This window comes from Nestor notabilis, unplaced genomic scaffold (genome assembly GCF_000696875.1).
Source record: "Nestor notabilis isolate BGI_N333 unplaced genomic scaffold, ASM69687v1 scaffold297, whole genome shotgun sequence".
Lineage (NCBI taxonomy): Eukaryota > Metazoa > Chordata > Aves > Psittaciformes > Psittacidae > Nestor > Nestor notabilis.
The window spans coordinates 16,637-29,793 of NW_009937549.1; the positions used below are offsets into that span (position 1 = coordinate 16,637).

The 13,157-nt window shown below is 39.0% G+C and overlaps 1 protein-coding gene across 1 annotated transcript in view; it reads left to right on the top strand.

Moving 5' to 3' along the window:
• Positions 1–1,556: 1,556 nt before the first annotated feature.
• USP34 (ubiquitin specific peptidase 34) overlaps positions 1,557–13,157 on the top strand; it is a gene marked incomplete at its 5' end in the record, with an annotated part of 113,733 nt that continues 102,132 nt past the window's right edge. The window contains 4 exons of the mRNA XM_010018858.1: positions 1,557–1,644; positions 4,954–5,374; positions 10,770–10,820; positions 10,985–11,134. Of these exons, the coding sequence (XP_010017160.1) occupies positions 1,557–1,644; positions 4,954–5,374; positions 10,770–10,820; positions 10,985–11,134 (710 nt within the window). The remainder of the gene's footprint in view (positions 1,645–4,953; positions 5,375–10,769; positions 10,821–10,984; positions 11,135–13,157) is intronic.

The following is a 13,157-nucleotide window of genomic DNA, read 5'->3' on the forward strand; positions in this document are numbered from 1 at the left end:
ATGAAGGTTTTATGAACCTTTTATGCTGGGCAAGTCTTTTTTTAGATGCTATCTATAGTTGAGGATCTGTCTTTTTGTGGTGAGCTTGACCTGAATTGTTTGACAGTTGTTGGTTTCTTCAGGACTGTGCTTTGGCCTTAAGAGAGTCAAGTGCTGTGGTAATTCATGTTGTTTTAAAATAAAAAGTATTATCAAGTGGTACCCATCTTCTAGTCTGCTTGTCAGTTTTGGACTGTGCCAGTGTTACGCAGGGATCTTCAGAGCCTTCCAGGAGTGAGACAGCAAAGTGATGTTTAAAGTTTAATGGTATCCTACTGAGAGACTGCTTTTTGTGTATTTTTGTATTTGTATGGGTGCATATATATGAAAATATGCATGTATGTGCATATGTAATGTCCTGATTTCAAAGAAACCATAAGTATTTGTTTTGTGGGATGATTCTCTGAAGTGATACTCCTCTGAACTTCACTTTCTGATCTGTGCCAGCAGTATTTCTCATTACCTTTAGTTTTTGGAAACCTGTATTGATAGGTGCTGGGGAGGGACTCTTCATCAGGGACTGTAGTGATAGGACAAGGGGTGATGGGTTTAAACTGAAACAAGGGGGATTTAGGTTAGATAAAGGGAAGAAGTTCTTTACTGTGAGGGTGCTGAGGCACTGGAACAGGTTGCCCAAAGAAGTGATAAATGCTTCATCACTGGCAGTGTTCAAGGCCAGGTTGGACAGAGCCTTGGGTGACATGGTCTAGTGTGAGGTGTCCCTGCCCATGGCAGGGGGTTGAAAATGGATGATCTTAATGTCCTTTCCAATCCAAACCATTCTGTGATCACATAGGACCTCACAAGGCTGTGGCTGGAAAAAAGGTTTGAGGTTGGGACTCTGAAGGGCTTGCTTCTGTTGGAAGAACCTTTCCCACAAAGCTTGCTTGGGAAGTAGATTTGTGAGCATGTAATACTTGAAATTTCATGTGAAATGTGGAAATGATTACTTATTTTTGTTATAAATCAAACAGTTGAAAGGAATGCTGACATTCTGCGTTTGAGTAGCAATTAGATAATTGGAGAAGTGTATGGAAATTTAGAACAGGGAGGAAATGAGAATTGTGCATTGATAGTTGGGGGAGAGGAATGTGGCCAGTAGACAAAATCTAGTACCCTAATGTATAACGGGTTGATGCGTCAGTGGAGATGTGGACTGCTGCTGAGAGTTGGGTTATTACAGTGTATAAGCATTTTTTAGATGGAAGTGGGACATTTGATAACACCTCATTGAAATAGTTGGGTTTTGAATTCAGTACATGGGTGTTCTGGTTTCTGACTGTAAAAAATGTGGTAAGCATTTATCACATTGCCCATTAGTTATGGTTAAATGTCAGTATAGACGTGTTTGTGTGAAAGTAGTAACCATCAGTGTAACTAGTCTGAACTAACTCATGGTCATCTCAAAATGCAGATTTCTAATAAAAACAGAGCAATTGCATGGGTTTTGGTGGGTTTTTTTTGTTGTGGCTTGTTTTTTTTTACTACTAATGCATTCATGTTTTTGTTTTCTTCAGTATCAGACATTGAAGGTGCTGATGGGTTGCAGCTCAGAAAGGAACATGCCCTCAAGATATTTGCTTACATCAATTCTTGGACACAAAGGTAATTTTGGATGGAAATTGTTGGCTATGCTGGACCTCGAGTAGTTTTCCAGTCTTAAAAAATATACAGTAGAGTGAATTAGAATGGGCATGTTATTAACGTGTAGTTACTTGGAGAATAGAGGGCATTTTACTACTTAAAAAAATAAGCATGTTAGTGCATTTTGGGCAAGGTGTATTTTGAATCTTATTGGCATTCTGATGCTGTAATAATTGTGTAGCAATAAATATGCTACATTGCAAAGATAAATGTGTTGCTGCTTTAATGGGAAATTCCCTCAGCAGCTTCTGTGGAAACAGTGGAGGGTAAGAAGAATTGAAGAGAAGATCACTCTGAATGGGACCATCATGTTAAATTTTTCTCAGTGTCCTGATACTCTGAGTCAGGATGATAAATGATTGCAGCCCGTAGCTACTAAACTGATAAAGAAAACCCTTTGCACATGGTTCTCTTAAATCAACTTTATTATTCTTTCTAATCTATTTACTGTTGTTGCTGTTGGTTTTGTTTGAAAGGAGCTATATCAGCTCTTCTGTTTTTACCTCACAGCTACGTATTTTTTTCCAGCACAAGGAATTGTATGGATATTGCTTTTTAGAAAGGATCTACAGTAAGGATGTTTGGAGTTCACTGTTCGCAGTGGTCACAAGGTCACTTTTTCTCCGATATAAAACCTTTTCCCAATATAAAAAATACTGGGAAGAGCATAGAGAATAAATTGGAAAAGATTATTCTGGTACTTGAGAGACTCCAAAAGAAAAAAGATATGTCACATTTTGGATACCTATGAAAGCAGAATCCTCTTCCTCATCCTGCCCAAAGAAGGCACTCAGCAAATTCATTATCTTGTGCAATATGCTGTTAGACACAGAGAAGGAATTTTACCTCAAAATAAACAGCAGCAACAGAAAACAGAATAGTGTCATTTCTTGACAGAGCCTAGATCCCAAGTTTGTCTCAAAACAAGTGCAACCTGATGGTTTTCCAGGTCATCATCTGTTTAGAGTTTTGTTTTGTTCAGTAGCTATAGCATGACAAATCCAACCTGAAGACAAACTGAAGACTGGATGACATTTAACTCTTTATCTTCTGGTTTTTTTTTTACCTTCCTTATGCAAGGTATCCTACTATAGAAGAGTAGGAAAACACTCTTTAACCTAGTCAAATCAGCGTCTAGCAAAGAGGCCACAAGGAGTTTTACTTTACATTTAGATTTCATGTCATGTTTCTACTCTGCCAAATTCTTCTCTGCATTTGAGAGGTGTGCTTGTTGTTTTGTGCTTGAAGCCCTCCTTAAGGATTACTTTTTGTTACCTGTAGTTCAGATCTCTGCTTTCCTTCAGAAGATCTGCTGGCAACTCAAGTCTGAAGAATACCTTTTGATTTGTAGCACACTCGTTTTTCATTGAGCTTCAATTTTTGGTGGAGTTCTTCCTGTGAACACATTCAGGTACACGAACACCTAAAGGTTTTGCACAAACCTCTGTCTTGGAAAAAACCAAAGTGCCTTTGCCCAATCGAGAATTCTCCACTATTGATTGGCATTCAAATACAGATACATGAGAGGTATTCAGCAGACTGTTTTCATTATTATTGAGAATAATTTGTTACAACCAAGTGGGGTAGTAATTTGTAGGCATAAATGATGGACCTATTGTGCGTAGTTTTCCCCAAGGGTAAATGCTTGAGGATACACTTGGTTTTGCCTGCAATTCCTGTTGCCATTTGTTACTATGAAAATACATTGTAAGTCACAAGAATGTTTTTCAAATGGGTGAAGGCACAAACCACTTGCACACTGCCAAAAGGTTTTTTCTTCTTGCATGGATGGAACAAAATGTTTAAGATGCTTCCTTCACTGTTATCTGTGTTGGAATTAGGGAATACTGAATGTTATCGTTGTGTCTAACCCACTGAAAAGAGATACCTGTATTCAGACCATATCTGCTTTAAGAGCTGTAGCCCAAGGGTATGTTTGTATTCCATCGAGAGAGGCAGCACCCTCTACCTGTCATAGTTCTGAGCTCTCTCTCTTGTTGTTTTCTTGCAAATTATAATTTATTAAGCCCAGTTTCTAGATTAAATGCTGTCCTTTGCAGAAGAACTTTTTAATCACTTCTTACTGATTACTTCTTGCTCTTTCATCTGCTGTTTCTTTCAGAAATGATATGTGTAATTTTTATATTACTTTAGTATCTGAGAACTCTAGTCATGACCTGAAGTCCCTTGTTCTCCACCTCACAGGAGAAAGGTCTCTACTGCAAGTAGACCAGTTTACGTAGCAGTTACATCATTCAGCAGAGTTTGAGTGAGAAAGAGCTGAGCCCATCTCAAAGATTCTGTTACAAGCATGTAGCCTTCAGTGTTAGTCTTCATTGAAGCACCCTTGCTTATTGATTGCTTTCTTCTCTACATTCTCCAGGATATAGAGCCTTTTAGGGGAATATCCTCCACCTTTTGCTCATAATGAGGTGGTTGCTTGTTTGTATGGAAGATGCAAATGTTCCCAAGCGGTAGGCTGTAGGGCATCTATCTTGGGGGGGTTTATGCACCCAGAATCAATTTGGCATATAGGGTTATCCTTGCCCACAACTAGAGCTACATTAAAGAGTTCTCTAACTGGATGATTATTATATTGATAAAGGAATGGTGCATATTTTCGCCCATTGTTCTTTTCAGTTTGCAGTGTGTCAGTAGATACTCAGGGGAATCATCTCCAAGCCTGCAAAGTGAAGAAAGCCACAAAGATACTTCATACTGCTTTTTCCCACATGGGTTATGAGCACCGATGTGCATGGGGTTTCTATCCAAATGCAGATAAAGGAAGTGAGCTGAAATACTCAAAGTAATTCTGCAGCCCTGTTGACTTAAAAATAACCATAATGAGTTCTTACAGGGCTGGCCAGCATGTGAGGTGTTTATTGCAGTATCACTAGAGATAACCAGACAGGAAGTGATTCAGGAACATGCTGAGGAATGTTGCTGCTGTAGTAGTACAGTGACCTTGCTCCTAAGATTTATTTTGTGTATTTTACTCCCAGTGGCAGCTGCTAAATGATAACAGGAACTTTATAGTTTTGGTAAGCATTTGGAAGTAGTGGGATGTTCACGGGGTTTAAGGAAGGCTTTGTGACTCTCGCTTGCTGCTGGGTAGAGCCTGTTTCATTTGGATTGCCTTACTTTTACAGGTCTGTCAAATATTTTGTTGTTAAAAGTGTTTTAATGTGAAGAGTTCTTTTGGCCAGTTACTTGTTCTGCTTTTTAGCTGCTTCAGGAATCTTTATTTCTATTTTTTCTGTTCTCTTGCAGACAATGTCTGTGCTGTTTCAAGGAATATAAGCATTTGGAGATCTTTAACCAAGTAGTGTGTGCGCTTATTAACTTAGTGATTGCCCAGGTTCAAGCTCTGCGGGACCAGCTCTGTAAACATTGCACTATTAATCTCGATTCGACATGGCAAGATCAGAGTAATCATGCTGATGAGCCCCTGAATGTAGAAAGAGAGTCTCATGAAGAAGAAAATGGAGAACGGCAAAAATCTATAGAGAAAAAATTAGATGCTGCAAGAACTTGTATCCTGACAGAGGAGGAGTCTGCAAAGAACACCGATGCTTTTAGCTTATGGAGCACTGATGAGAAGGAAAAGTTGTTGCTGTGTGTGGCAAAAATCTTTCAGATTCAGTTTCCTCTGTACACTGCTTATAAGCATAATACTCATCCCACAATAGAGGTATATCTTCTCTTTATGTGTATATTGAATGGTTTTATTCTCTTTAATAAGTAGACTGTGTGTGTGTGGTGGTAGTTGCTTTCACACAGGAGGGGCACATTCTGCCCTCCTGTTGACTGCAGTAGAACTTTTCAGAGAAACTTGTTAAATGACACATACTCTTATACTTTCTTTAAAATATGCTTAATTGTTATAGGTAATATATTGATAAGTGTTGGATGGAACTGTACACTGAATTATTGTACTGTTTAAATAACAGGAAGGCAAAAAGGGGACTATAGCGAAGCCTTTCTTCCAGAAGGTAACCCATTAATAGTTTACTAATTTCTTTTCATTACAGTCTATGGTGCTAGAAGCAAAGCTTCATAAACTAAACTTTGTGCAAGACCAAACTTACTTGTTGGAACTGCTGTTTAATTGACTGGAATAACTGTGCTCTACACAAGTAGCTTTGTTCTCTGGTGCTGATTTTCCTCTGTGGTATTTGTTATGGCTACCACTCACATTTTCCGTCTTTTCTTCTGAAAAGAAAAAAAACAGCAAACAAAGAAAAAGCTCAAAAATCCTTCTATGTTTAATTCAGTTTCTGAAATGAAATACGATGGTGTTAGCATTTCCTAATTGAAACAATGCAGTTCTTTGAAAGGTTGGACTTTGATCCAACTTGTGGTAGTCTCATAACAAATAAACAGTTCTTGTACAGTATTTGTATGCAAAGAAGATGTGAATTTAGCTATTAAAAAAGCTTCTATCCAACAAACTTCTGAGAAAGTCAGAGTTAAAGTACGGGTAACTCAGTCTTAGTTTCTGCTTTGCAAGTTTTGAGAGTTCTGTTGGGGCTAGAAGTGGTTAAGTTTGCTTTTTAAGCCTAAGTCCAAAATCAGAAGATACCAAGTCATCCATAATTTTTGGTTATATATGTGAGGCTGGTCACAAGATATGATCACTTCTTGGTGAGTGAATCCTGCCATATCTGACAATAAATTTAGTTAAAACCTGTAACACAGTGGGGGTTTTGGGTGGGCTGGATTTTGGTTTCTTGTCTTATTGTAGAATCCCAGACTGGTTTGGGTTGGGAAGGACATAAAGCTTCTCCAGCTCCAACCCCCTGCCACGGGCAGGGACACCTTCCACTAGAGCAGGTTGCTCCAAGCCCCTGTGTCCAACCTCGCCTTGAACACTGCCAGGGATGGGGCAGCCACAGCTTCTCTGGGCACCCTGTGCCAGCGCCTCAGCACCCTCACAGGGAAGAACTTCTGCCTTACCCCAAAATATGTGTTACCAGGGGTTGTTTTACAAATATACATGTGTAGAAAAATGAGGCAAAGGTAGGATTTGTGGATTTCAGGTTTCCCATTGCTCAATCTGGCCTGCCTTTTAAACTTCCACCAGACATAAATAAATCTGTAGTTCAGCCTCTGCAAATAGGAACTGGGGAGGGTAGATCCATCTTGTCAGTTAAGTAGTCATTGATTTATGTCTTTTAAGTGCTTTATCTTTTGTGCTCCCATGGGGCACCTACCGAAACCAGCTTCATAGGAATACGCAATGAACAATTCTGGAGCAGCTTTTCTATGTATAGGCACAATTGCTTCTTTTTAATGACAATTTCATATATTTTTTTTTTTTTTTGTTCTTCTCTTTCAATTTCACGTCCAAATGATAAAAGAAAATCTCAGAGTGCCTGGTGGGATTTCTCTTTTCACTTGATGTGCAGCCATAAAGTGTTTTGGACACAGATGTGCTGCAGATTGCTGTACTGTAACTGGCTATCACTCTAGACATACCAGTATATCTAATTTGAATTATTGAATACATTCATTAGCTATCCTAAAAACATCATTTAAAGGAAGCTGGGATGGAAAAATACTTTCCTGAGGTAATAGACAAGTGAGGGAAGAGTTCTCTTACGTTTCTGCTAGACTTTTTGTGTTGCCAGGTATGGATTACAGAGGTATCTGCCAGATTTGTGGTGCACCTCTTCCCTTTCTGGGGGGATATGTTTTGTTTGCATTTGAAAGGTCTGAACATCCATCATCTTTCTCACAAACTGAGACTTTTTTTTGTATCTAGGACACACCAGAGTTCTGTTATTCTAAAGCAGTAACATCAGCTGGTTTAATGTCAAAACTTCTGCTACCATGAGTAACTCATTTACTGAGGTTTAGCATTCAATTTTGCATTTCAGTCTAGAGCACATCTTAGCTGAATTGAGACAATTATTAGTCCCAGTAATGGGAACACTTTTTGGTTTAGATCAGGCTGGAACTCAGTCCTCAAGGGATCATAAAAGAAAACCCCCTGGTTAAGTGCCTCTGTACTTACAAACTCAACAGATTCCTGAACAGACCAAACCAGACAAGAATTCCTTGGGAGAAGCTGGTGTAGCTCTCCCCCTCTCTCTAAGCATTTCTTCTGCCCTGGAAAAAGGGGCATTTTCTGATGTAAAACAAACTCCTGTCCCCAATTTCTCTGTCTTCAGAAATTCCAGATTCTTGAGATGAATTTACACAATTCCATTGAGTCATCACATCCAGTAAGGGCTCACTTTGCCTAGAAATGGCCAATTAGGCTTTCACAGGGTATTACTACCTCCTGGTAAGGATTAGCAGTCAATATTGCTGTTAGCCTTTGCTCTCTAGACACCTCCAAGATCGCTGTTGTTAAGGACAGGAGACAAGTCTTGAAGTCTAATCCTCTTACCAGGTGCTTGTCAAAGCCATTTTACACTTGACCATCTAGTGGAGAAGAAAAGCATTGGTGTGAAAGCAGGAGGTTTTCCCTAGTGTAGGAGTTCACGAAGTTGGATGAAAATGAACAACAAAGCAATGTCTGTTGGTAGTCAAAGGGTGTCTGCCTGTATATGATTCTATAGATTCTTTCCTTCATATATGTGGGTAAAGAATTATTTCTGTCCCTCACACCGCTTCTAAAGTGGGAGTGTGAAGACCATGGAAACCTGATGGGTAGCCAGAAGGGCTGTGGACTCAAAAGCAAAAGTTGCCTTGAACAAGTGACCTTTTCAGAGGGCAGAAGGGTCCCAGAAATACACTGTATATGAGCAGAGTGAAACTACATCACGTGGAAGTAACTCTAGCATACTGACAAGTGTATACTCTTTGACTTGTGTTAGCATGAGTATGAGTCTTTATAGAGTGAATGTTTGTCTCAACTTTTCTTAAACTGATGAGAAACCTAATGAAAAATGTCTCTCTGCTAAGTTTGGGTATCTAAACCAACACTATTAGTTGCAGCCAGTGACAGGTCAACCCACTTCAGGGCATAAATACTGAAACAATCTGTAAAGATAACATCTGGAAACACACCATTTGCTTCTGTTGAAATTTACCACTGTTTTTGGTGCTGGGAGAGACCTTTGTGTCTATTTTCATTCCAAACAATTAAAATACTTTTATAGCAAGATTGTTGTTGTACCTCAGCTAATACATTTTATCGTAGAATCGTGGCATGGTTTGAGTTGGAAGGGACCTTAAAGCCCATCCAGTGCCAACCCCCTGCCACAGGCAGGGACACCTTCCACTAGAGCAGGTTGCTCCAAGCCCCTGTGTCCAACCTCGCCTTGAACACTGCCAGGGATGGGGCAGCCACAGCTTCTCTGGGCACCCTGTGCCAGCGCCTCAGCACCCTCACAGGGAAGAGCTTCTGCCTCAGAGCTCATCTCAATCTCTCCTCTGGCAGATTAAAGCCATTCCCTGTGACCTGTCTCTAAAAAGTCCCTCTCCACATTTCTTGTAGGCTCCCTTTATGTACTGTGAGGCTACTTCAACGTGTCCTGATGCAATGGTGTTTTTTAAAGCCAGATTAGATTCCTTTGAGGTATTTACGTATTTCCTTATAAACTTGATCTTAAGGAATTCTCAGTGTCTGTTCTGTTTCACATCTGCAAGAACAGAACTCGTGATTCCAGACTCGGTCTCTGTATTACCAGCTTTGCAGGACTCGGGTAACAGACCTTTATGAGTTTTTGATTTCTGTGTTTTAGTAACTGTAGTTCAGTTGACAACAAATCTCTATTTTATTCAAGAAAACTAATAAAATTTCTCACATTATTTCTGCATAAGTGTTCATGAGCAGAGTGCTCAACACCTTTTCTTGCTACTTGAAAACATACCACCTACTGGCTTCAAAGCTGTTTTAAAAATAACAGAGTATCACGAGTTCAGGCATGACTTAGAGTTCAGCAGAAGGAAAAAAAGGGAAGAAATGCTTAGCTAGAATATGAGCACATTGAATAATTCAAACTTGTATCACACTTAATCCATCCAAAATTGCTTGCCTCCAGCATCCCCTGGTACAGTTTTAAGCAGCTTACTCCTACATAGCTATTTGAAATATAGTCAAGAAACTTCATTTTAAAAACGAACTTTACATTAAACTTACATTTGATGTGTGAATATGAGACCTGGGTGTTTGGCATAGAGGGATGGGGAGGAGAAGAATGCGTGCTGTAACTCCCTGCAAGTATCCATGGCAATGTCGTGGTTTTACAGTCACACTTAATGATACCTTCAGTGCCCTTCTGCCCCCAGCCCATGTGCAAGATACACACAAATATGTGTTACAACCCCAGTAAAGAAAACTCCTGCTTTATACTGCCCAGCGAGCGGATGTTATGGACATTAAAAAGAGAAGCTATTTTTCCAAACCCTTTCAGTTTTATGCTTTTAGAAAATAGATCTCTTGTTGCAGCAAATAGCTTGCAGATTGATAGGGTGATACAATTCCTTCCCCCTCTTCAGTTAGCTTAATCCTGTATGAAGTGTGACATTTATTTCCTATGATGTGTTTTGTTATATATGAAAGAATATAGTAGTTGAAGGTAAAGAGTTTTAATATTCTAATGGGAATTAATGGTTTGACAGTTTAGCCTCTTAATACATTAAAAGTGGGATTGTAGAACATCCTACACTTCATCTGAATGCAGATGTTTGGATAGATGTCTCATCTTTATGCAAAAATTGCATTAGAAGTACCTAGATTGGCTCTGTTCTGTAATTCTCAGGCTGGTGTGCAGCCAGTGTGCCAGACTATCCCCTTGCAGTATTCCTGTTGAAGAAATTGATGATCCGAAGGTGGGGAGGGGGGCATTGAGGAATAATCTGTTCATCCAGCTCTTGAGAGCTACTGCTGAGACACTATCCCAAGTGTATATTTGTGTGCTTATAAATACATCTTAACACAGGTATAATAATAAACTAGAGAAGTACATTTTGCAATGTAAAAATGGAGCAAAGCCTCAGCTTCTGTCTTCCTCTAAATTAGGATTTGTTTTTTCTGTTAGTTGACTATAACATTTGTTAAAGGTCAGTTGTTTTTATTCTACAAATGTGGTTTTATTGCTTCAGTTAATTTCATCCTTTTTCTTTTTAAACAGGATATTTCTGCTCAAGAAAGCAATATATTAGGGGCGTTCTGTGATATGAATGTAAGTTGTCCATTTCTAAGTAGGTTCACATTTCCTAGACGCTTCCGTAGCCGCGTACACTCCTCTGCATAGATTTGTGTTGTACTAATGTAGCTTTAGAATTTCCTCCATGTCTGATCTAGTGTTAATTGTTTAAATTCTTCTCTTTTTCCCCCTATTTCTAGGATGTAGAAGTACCATTGCACTTGCTTCGTTATGTTTGTCTGTTTTGTGGCAAAAACGGCCTTTCCCTCATGAAGGATTGTTTTGAATATGGAACCCCCGAGACACTGCCATTTCTTATAGCACATGCATTTATTACAGTGGTATCTAATGTAAGTATTGTCTTTAAATTGGTTAACCTTAAACATGAAAAGTAAAAGGACTGAAGTCTGGAAGAATCCTGTAGGACCAGGGAGGGAGAAAACCCTTAGATTTTCCTTGTTAGGAACATGACATTTGCTGGTCCACCTAGCACTTTGTCATCTAAACCTTGTACATCTCCTGCATTTAGATATGAAGATTGTAACAGCTCCAGCAGATACTTACAAGAACATTGTCAGAGATCATTTCTGTCCCTGAAATTGTGTCATGGAAATGTTTTAAGCTTCCTCAGGTTATATTAACTTCTTATCTGTTTCCTATTTGGCATAAAGGAAACGCCTATGGATTTCTTTTCTTCCAGTTTCCTGCAATTTTATATCGTTACACGTGTTTGTAGTGTAGAGGTAACTACCTTTTATTTTCACTTAGCTTTAGAATATGTATCGTTCATCACTTCTCCACTTTGAAATACTAGTGATTTTGAACTAGTAGAATTGTGAAATGATTTTAGCAGAGATTTTAAGGAGATTGGTGATAGAAATAAAAACCAGTCTCTGAAAAAGGACATATGGAAACTTAGTGTAATGTGAGAATGTGAAATAGTGACCTGTCTTGTAGGTGTTACATGTGGCCAAAAAGGAGAACAGTAGTTCGTTGCACCTTGTAGGAAGTGAGTTTGATGTAATTTTGACATTGATTGCAATTTTAAATACTTAAAATCAGATCCTTCCTTCCACACATCTTCCCTTCTTCCTTGTTGCTGTTACTGACCAGCCAGGATGATGTTCTAAAGAAGTGTTGTAATATATTTGCATAGAGGGAACCAGTGACCGAACTAAAGCTGGTGCTGGTGTTCTATATCACTCACTCCTGATCCGTTTAGCGTAATGGTTCTTAACTTGTAGGTCAGAGAACAAATGAGTAAGGCCATGGTATGTTCCCTTCCTGTAAGCTTGCACAGGAGGACTGTTGCAGGACCTCTGTATGTGAAATAGCAGAGCTGTGTACCTTCTGGCTTTTTCTGTGTGATCTGATGAGCTTTCAAGTGATGATCTGATGAGCTCTTCATCTCTAGCTGTTGTCAGTGCAACGTAGAGTCTTCATCAAACCATCTGCTGAAAATGTATAGTCTTGTAGGTTATTCTGGTTTAGATTTTAGTCGTGGAACCAAATGTTTTTGCACGCTGGAATTTTGGTTTACTTTTTTGTGAGAATGGGCAGAACTGTTCTGAACAATGAGTGGCAGCTCCCTATCACACCAGCATTTGTTTTCAACAAGCATTCTGACTGCAAATCCCATTTCCTAGGTACCCCATAGATATCCCAAATCCTAGATATCCCATACCAGTGCATGGTTATAAACTGCATCTGCTTTTCTTCTTTGTCCCTTTTTCAAGTCTTTATTTTTCTCCACATAGATTATTTTCTTTATTCATAGTGATGTGCTCTAACCAGAATTCTTCTCAGCAAAGTTTCTCCTTCCATATAATTACTTAGCAACTTTGCATTTATCTTTTGTTCTAGTAGGTAATACATTTAGCTGTCTCTTGCTGCTATTTGAGATGAATGCAGTTGTTAATCCTGCCAGCTAAAATTAAATTCAAGCCAAGCCAAGCCATAGCCAGTAGAAATACCGTTTCTTCAACCTCTTCCAGCATTATATCTTTTACCATTCCACTTGAATATTTCTTTTGAGCTCTGCCTGGCTTTGCTGGCAAATCCATGTGAGTTAGAGGAAAACTGGTTTAAAACAATTCCTATCTTTAGATTTTTCCTGTCAGTTCACTACAGAATAAGGAAATGTTTTATGTGTAATGTGCTTTATTCATCCACTTCCTGCATTTTGGTGTCACTCAGTGAACTTGTTAGCAGTGCTTCTGACTTTCAAATGCAATATGTTCATTAATTCCAAATGAGGCAGCTAATGTTTTTTGACAAAGTACATTTTACCTTGCTGGTACTAAAAAAGAAAGAGTTTTCTCTCCCTCTACAATGATGCATAAGCTTCTGATTTTGATGTAATGTTTCTCTTTC